Raw genomic sequence first — 7,740 nt, 5'->3', positions numbered from 1 at the left:
CTGCTCTTTCTTTCTGTGATGTGATTGGACAAGAGCCCGTCAGTCAAGTAAACGTCACGCTCTCAGTCGAGTGTTTCCGGGTATTCAGAGAAGAAAGAAAAAAATAATCAGTCCATCGCCATGATTCACACAGAAACATCTGTCATACGCTAATAACAGTTTTATTGAGCTTTGTATTAGTGTGAGTGGAAACCCACAGGTGTTTTGTCACTTAGACTCTGAGGGTAGAGTTTGCAGTGGATGGTTGGAGCGCGGGACGGCGATTTTACAGTAAGTGGCGCGTGTTGATGTTTGTGTTTAGCAGGCGAGCTAATGCTCCGCGAGCGGAAACTCAAACATAATTCTGCTTTGAATGCTCACATAAACCACACCACTACACATATTAAAATAATGCACACGGGTATGTTGCAGGTGCTCTTACTGGACCAGAATAGCTATTTGTTGATACGAGAAGAGTGGGTGGGTTTGTTAGCTGTGTGTTAGGCTGTGGCTGACTATGTCAGTCAGCCTGAGAGCAGAGAGGGTTTTACTAGTAAACACAGTGTTGTCAACCCCATAGTGGGTTTTATTGCTGGCTAAAATATACCGTGGGAATTATGTTTCCCCCCAAATACCATAGTCACTATTGAAAAATCATAAGTTAATACAGGGTCTGATTCAAACATCAAGAACCTGTCAGTTATTTCACATTTAGTTTAATTTCTCTTTTTTTATACAATGGCTTGTGGCTAGTATAAAAACTGTAACATTACTGTAAAAATAACAATGTGATTTTTCTATCGTAAGCTGTGGTTACCATGGTGAATTACTGAATTTCTGTTAGAGGTGGTAGGGATGTAGTGACAAATCAAGTCAATTTTATTTGTAGAAAGATATTCACAAAACACATTCACCACACATTCAAAATCGTGATGCTAATGTTTATAATATCTTAGAATTTTTCACAATCGCTGAGACAAGTTTCTTGAAAGCTTCACCCATTTTCTCGAAACTTTACACACAAAACCAAATTTTCAAAACCACAGACTCTTCTGGCATAATCAAACAAAGCTTTCAGATCATACACAGGTCAGTCAATATATAAACACTACAGGTCATTCATTAGACACTACATAAAATCAAATCAAGTTGGAGAACACATCATCCAGATCATGTTACAAATTGTACAATCACTTGAAGTTATAGTTGTCACAATTTAGAAAAGGTGAAAATACTGTATGTACTGCAAGTATAGTATTGAATATTAGGCTATATAGTGTTATTGAATTTCTGTATTTTCAGCACTTGCATGAATGCACTAGTCCAAAAATGCACTAGTCCAACTGCAAAAGGTCAAAAAGTATTCTAAATCAAAAGCATGTTACAGTACACAATTTTTTTTAGCAAATTCAAGGTCAGTGAGAGTTTCATTCTCCGGATCCAGCCTTGACAACACTGTCCAAACCTTGCTCTTTCTTGTCCTTATCCTCTTCGTCCACCACCTCTTATGTGCTTTTCCTCCTCTTCTTCTCAGATAGTTTCCATCCATTGTTCGTATCAACATTCAGTGCACCTGTGCAGTCTGAGCTGGCCTGTATGTTGTACAGTTGGTTTGATCACATCATTAGAAACGAGAGTGAACAAATTTGAGTCGTTGTTTGTAAACAATGACAATTTTGTTATAGTTGTTTAACTTTTCCAGCTTGTTTTCCATTTTCAACACAAATGCAATGCATCACAGTGCGAAATGTTTTAGTAAGTGAGAATGTATTTAGAGTTTTGCAAAAAGAGTTAAAGAGAATTCTAAATGATTAAATGGAAATGGAGTCTACTGTCTAAGTAACTACCAGAACTTTTTTTTTGCCAAAAAAAAGTGATTTCTTTGACAAAATATGTTTAGACCACTGAGCATTTGGTTCAGAGAATGGCGTTTAGTGTTTTAGCTATTGAGAAAAAATGTAATATCCTCATGTCTTAGTCGCATTTAGCAGATTTGAGCTGGGCGATAATTTGCATTTTATATTGTTTTACAGGAGTAAAAACTGGAGTTATTGTTTTGTATGCATGAATAAAGTTGGATGCATTATGTATCCTACAAAAAAAAAATATATATATATATATATATACTGTATATGTGTGTGCTTTACGTAAATGTACTGTATATGGATAGTTGCTTGCTTTACATTTAAAGGGTAAAAATGTATGTTCCATAAACATTTATAAATTAATATACTTTCTTGTATAGTATAAGTATAGACACTACTACAGAGAATTAAACAAACATATTTACTCAAAACATAAATGGTTTATTATCCATTGACAAGACTGTTGGTAGATTTAATAATTCACACAAGGAGGGGGTAAGGTAACACCTGGTTATTACCGGTATATGACGATGAAAATCTTTGAAGACCAATTATTGGTATATTAGGGATAGTACACCTAAAAAAAAGAAGCCATTACTCACCCTCATGTCTTTCCAAACCTGTATCACTTTAGTTCATTTTAGAAACACAAATTAAGATATTTTTAATATATATATTTATATATATAATATGATATTTCTGTCCTTCCATTGAAAGTCTATTTCATTAAAAGTTCATGCATCAAATTAAGAAGACATTGTAAAAGTATAGCCTGTAGTTCAATAGGCCTAATGCAAGTGGTTGAATCCAAGGCTACTGATGAGACACGATCACTTTAAGATGAACAGATGTAATTTAGGCTTTTTTTCATACACCATTGTTTGTTGTACATACATAGAGCACATTGGTTCCCGTGTGTCAAGTAAGCATGTTGAAGCATACGTTTAAAATAATTTGACTTTTTGGAGTATCTAAGTTTTGATTTCATTCAAAATATATTCATACTGTTATTTATGTGTAAAATAAGCGTCTGAAACGACATAAAGGTGAGTAAATGTTGTTGACAGAATTTTCATTTTTGAATTAACTGTCCCTTTAATTGGCCTGGGTCTGAACTACAAATTATTAATGACTGTTTCCCTTGAGGTTCAGTATTAATTAATTTCTATATCTTTGCCCAAATATATGCATGATAGAAACGTTGCACTTTTCTCTTCCCACAGAGTGTCTTTTAATACAATAAAAGTGGCACGAAATGCACCATGGAGGAGGCCCACCAAATGTGCAGAGGAACCTTCAGAGAACAAAGTCCTTCACTGGATCTGAGGCAGAAGAACAGCAGCAACCACAGCAGTCCCAGCAGCAACAGCCCATGCCGGTTACCCAGCAACAGCCAGCAAATGCCAATCACCCCCAGTCACCGGTGACATCTTTTGCTCCATCTGCAAGTCCCTCTGCACCACAGTCTCCCAATTATCAAATCATCATGAGTCGGAGTCCGGTCACAGGCCAGAACATGAACATCACTTTACAGAACGTGAACCAGCAGATCACCCTCGCCTCCCTGCCTCTCCAGAGCCCGGCGTCCCCTGGCTTTCAGCATCAGCCCCAGCAGTGGCGTTTCGAGCCTGGGTCTTCGTCTTACATCCAGGTGACGTCACCCTTGTCCCAAACCCTACAGCCTCAAAGTCCCACCCAGCACAGTCCGGTCCCCATACAGGCTGTGCCCAGGCCGAACGCTCCTGGGTCGGCTCTAGGAGTGTGCGGTCAAAGCCCGACACGGTTTGTGGAGGCTGGTATTATGGTTAGGCAGCTCAACTTGGGCAGCCCACCAGCCCATTTTGTGTACCAGGATGGAGCAGGATTGGCTCAGCTGACTCCGAGCACAGCAGGAGCCGTTCAGCTGACCTCACCTGGGACTTCAGGGGCCATCAGAGAAAGACGCCTGTCCCAGCCACACTCTCAAACCGGGGGCACAATACACCATTTGGGCCCGCAAAGCCCGGCTGCGGCAGGGGCTGCTCTCCCGACGTTAGGCAGCCCTGGGCATATCACCACCTCCAATCTGCCTCCTCAGATCAGTAGCATCATCCAAGGCCAGTTAGCACGGCCCATGATTTTTGAGAAGACTGCGCAAGGCGTTGTGGGAGCATCTGCGGCACCCTCTTTCGGGGTCCCATCCGCCATCCCTCCCTCCAGCCCATCCAGGGGCAACCCTCCCCAGGGCCTTGCCAGCCAGTCCATGACCCCCACCAGCATGAAGAAGATGCAGCCAAGGAAACTGGAAGAGATTGCGCCCTCAAACCCAGAGGTGGCACAGTTGAGGAAGCAGTGTCTGGAGCATCATGGGAAGAAAATGGAGAGTCTGAAGGAGGTGTTTAAGGAGTACCTGATTGAGCTCTTTTTCCTGCAGCATTTGCAAGGGAACATGATGGACTATATTGCCTTCAAGAAAAAGCCTTGTGTGCCTCTCTTCACCTACCTGAGGCAAAACGATCTTGACCTTGAAGATGAAGAGGAGGAGGAAGAGCAGTCCGAGGTCATTAATGATGAGGTAAAAGAATGCATTGGGCTCTTACATTCTGTTTTCAAATGCACTTCTCTTTGTGTAAGCCTCAGTGATAAGTGTCCACAATAAACCTTTTATTGTGGCAAAAAAATATTTGATAAAACATTTAGAAAAACTGTTAAACTGTTTGTAAGAAATGTTGAAATGTAATAGGGTTTAGAAGGCATTATGTGGTTAACTATCAAGTTACCTTAAACCTTGAATACATGTGAGTGTGTGTACGCATCATACTTTTTATTTTAAAAACAGTTTTAAAATGTATATTTTTAAATAAGAAAACACACTACATTTCAAATGTTTGGGGTCAGTAAAATGTTTTGAAAGAAGCTCACCCAGGCTGTATTTATTTGTTAAAAAATTTAACAGTAATATTGTGAAATTTGTGGGATTCGCAACACATGACATTTTACAGCCTTTTCACCGTCATAACAAGGTCAAATTTCTGATATTTGAAGAGGATTATTGACCTAAGAGACAGTCACAGGGCTTTTCAGATGTCCTCTATGATATCATTTCCTGTTTTTTGTTTCTGCGTGTTTACACCACCTGCTTTTCTTGGTCAAATCACATGACATGATTTGGTAGACTTTTCCCTAATATCAATATCCAGTGATGCAGTCAGTGTTTTGTTAAAATATTCTATTTTTTTTCTTAAGGAAAAAATTATATCCAACTACCGGTACTCAAAAAAATCCTTTTAAAGAATTGTATTCCTTAAAGGATGGTTTCTCTCTTCATTATGATATCAAGACAGCTGTATCACTTTGACATTTTTACTTTATCTCCCACAATAATATCAAAATAAATGTTAATTTAGAAATCTATTTTTTTAAATTAATAGATCCAGATGATAAAATGATCATCATGTCTCTGACCCATCAAACAACTTTTCTTTGTAGAGAACTGGTCTCTATTTCTTTTGCAGACATCAAGATATATTTTCTGTGGCTTTGTATCTTTCATCTGTTTCTATGACAACCTCTCAGGTGAAAGTAGTGACTGGAAAGGATGGACAGACGGTGACTCCTGTTGCTATAGCTACACAACTCCCACCCAACGTGTCTGCAGCGTTCTCCGTTCAGCAGCAGTTCCAGGTGACGGACGGAGGCTTCCTTACTGGAAATGTGAAGGAGGATTCATTCAGAACATTTCAAATATTTTTAACACAGTATGACAGGGCTTTTATTATGTGGTTTGAGAGAATTGTGACATTAGACATAATCAGGCAAGATTTTAGTCAAGGTTAACAGAACTGTTTTTGCTCCGTGTGAATGAGACTCACTTTGGTTTGTTTTCCATCTCACAGACTCATGTCGGGGTGGCAGGTGGCAGCATCTCTAACCCTGTGGACATGGAGGCTTTCAAACGGCAGCAGGCCATGGCACAAGCAGGTAGGGCGACGTTGACGCAGGGCAAAGGTGGAGGCCAGTTTTCTTTTTTTTTCTTTTTTCTTTATCCCCCTTTTTGTTTTCTGCCTTTCCGTTTGCTGTTGTTAGTTTCCTTTTCTCCCCTTCCAATTTGCTTCTGCTTACTCAGTATTCCAGCATCTTTTCCCAGCTCTGTGTTTGAAGCCTGTAATCCAGAAAACAGGGAACGGAGCTTCCCAACAGCTACCTGCTGGTGTGCAAACATCATTGCCATGTGCCAAGTGTTTTTTTTTTGTTTTTTTTTCTCTTTCTTTTTGTTTTCTTGTTCTATATCTCATTCTTTTGGGAGGGAGGTTTTTTGCGTTTTGAGGGTATTGTGTGTTTTGCATCCCAGATCAGGCTAAGAGGTCCCGGATGGAAGTGGGTCGGCATGGGATGATATTCCAACACCCCGCTGTAACTGCTTTAGGATCTCCCGGCGTTCCCCTCCAGCAGCTCATGCCGACAGCGCAAGGTAGGAGCGCCGCTGCGTCTCGGGCCAGGTCCGCTCTTGTGTCCGTTATTCAATGCTGCTGGAGGTCAGGGTTCATTCCAGAGTTCCCAAAGTTGATCCCACCTTTTTTTCCAAGCATCATCTACCAGTTGTGATCCACTTGTTGGGACTCAGTTCAGTCTCAGTTCTCATCTCAAAATCTTTCGCTAACCATCAAAGGGACAGCTGAGCAGAAGATACAGCTGAAGATCAATTTGGAAGACATCACTTTTTTCATTTATGATTTGCTCATTAGTTCCTTGAGCCATTCACCTCATTTGTGTACGTTCTTCTTCGCCATAATGGCATCTCTGATTCCATCCATGGTTCATCAGATGATGAGCCCCAAACTGTCGTCTCTACTGGGATGTCCTCTTTCACACCGTGTTTGTTTTCCGTTTAGTTCTGCGGTTTTATAGTTGACATCTTTTCCTGATCCTACAAAGATCCTCCTTCACTTCCCTAAACTCATTCTCAAATTGGAATCTCAATGCATTTTCAATCTTGGTTCCCTTCATCTATTAAGTTATTTTCATTTCTCCTTGTTTTATCGTCATCATACTTTCAGTTCCCACCCTCATCTTCGGTTTCCATAAAATTCCCTCTTGACCTGATGGTGAGGAGCCGATAGTGGCGCTCAGGAAAGCTCTTATAAACAAGAAAAATAATCTCAGAAAGCTCCGGAGTTGGAAAAAAAAATAGCTGTAGTTGGTAATTTTGCTCATGATGAAATGCTAAAAGAGGGAGATACTTTGTGTTTACAGCTGGGCTTTACCTTCTTGTGTGCTAAACTTCCCTTGTCATTCCTCTGCTATACCCTCTGCTTTGCTGTTGTTTAGCACGTGTATTAACGCAGATGTTTCAGACATTCCCTGCTTCATGCATGTTCATGAAATGTCAGTGCTTCAGTCGTGTCAATTTCCTGTCCTTCTTTTGAGTTCTCCTGTTTTTTATTTTTTCTTCTTTTTTTTAATATATCTAGACTTTTCCACTTAAGGATAGATCAGTGGTAATGCATGAATAGTTTTGTTCTTCATAGTAGTATTCTTAAGCATTGAATGAAATTTTAATTTTCACATTTACGAGTTCTAATTTGCCATTATTAGAACATGTAAATCTACCTTGAGTTTTGTTATTTAGTCATTGTGACATGATCTGTATTTTTCATTAATGATCCCTTTTCTTCAGCATTGTGTTACACATTGCTGGTTACTCATAACATCATACCCATAAAATCAAAAGTTTGGTTGAACATAAACGGGTAAAAGTGTTATTGCACTCCACAATCAAAATAGATTTTTAGAACCATAAAGCTTTTAAGTATTGTGGCATTATTTTCATGGTACTTGATTTAAATGTCTGTAATAATTGTCAATAAAAAATAAATCAAGCAAAATTTTAAATCAACATATGAAGACTTCAGATGCA

General features: G+C 39.5%; 1 protein-coding gene across 6 annotated transcripts in view; it reads left to right on the top strand.

Moving 5' to 3' along the window:
* Positions 1–34: 34 nt before the first annotated feature.
* ep400 (E1A binding protein p400) overlaps positions 35–7,740 on the top strand; it is a 41,573-nt gene continuing 33,867 nt past the window's right edge. For all 6 annotated transcript variants that reach the window (XM_079637990.1, XM_079637991.1, XM_079637988.1 and 3 more), the window contains exons 1-4: positions 35–270; positions 3,068–4,398; positions 5,400–5,507; positions 5,720–5,804. In XM_079637990.1, the coding sequence (XP_079494116.1) occupies positions 3,100–4,398; positions 5,400–5,507; positions 5,720–5,804 (1,492 nt within the window). In that variant the 5' untranslated portion in view covers positions 35–270; positions 3,068–3,099. The remainder of the gene's footprint in view (positions 271–3,067; positions 4,399–5,399; positions 5,508–5,719; positions 5,805–7,740) is intronic.

This window comes from Phoxinus phoxinus (genome assembly GCF_949152265.1).
Source record: "Phoxinus phoxinus genome assembly, chromosome: 15".
In the NCBI taxonomy this organism is placed as follows: domain Eukaryota; kingdom Metazoa; phylum Chordata; class Actinopteri; order Cypriniformes; family Leuciscidae; genus Phoxinus; species Phoxinus phoxinus.
The sequence above is the reverse complement of the archived record's forward strand: the minus strand, read 5'-3'. Positions and strand labels throughout refer to the sequence as shown.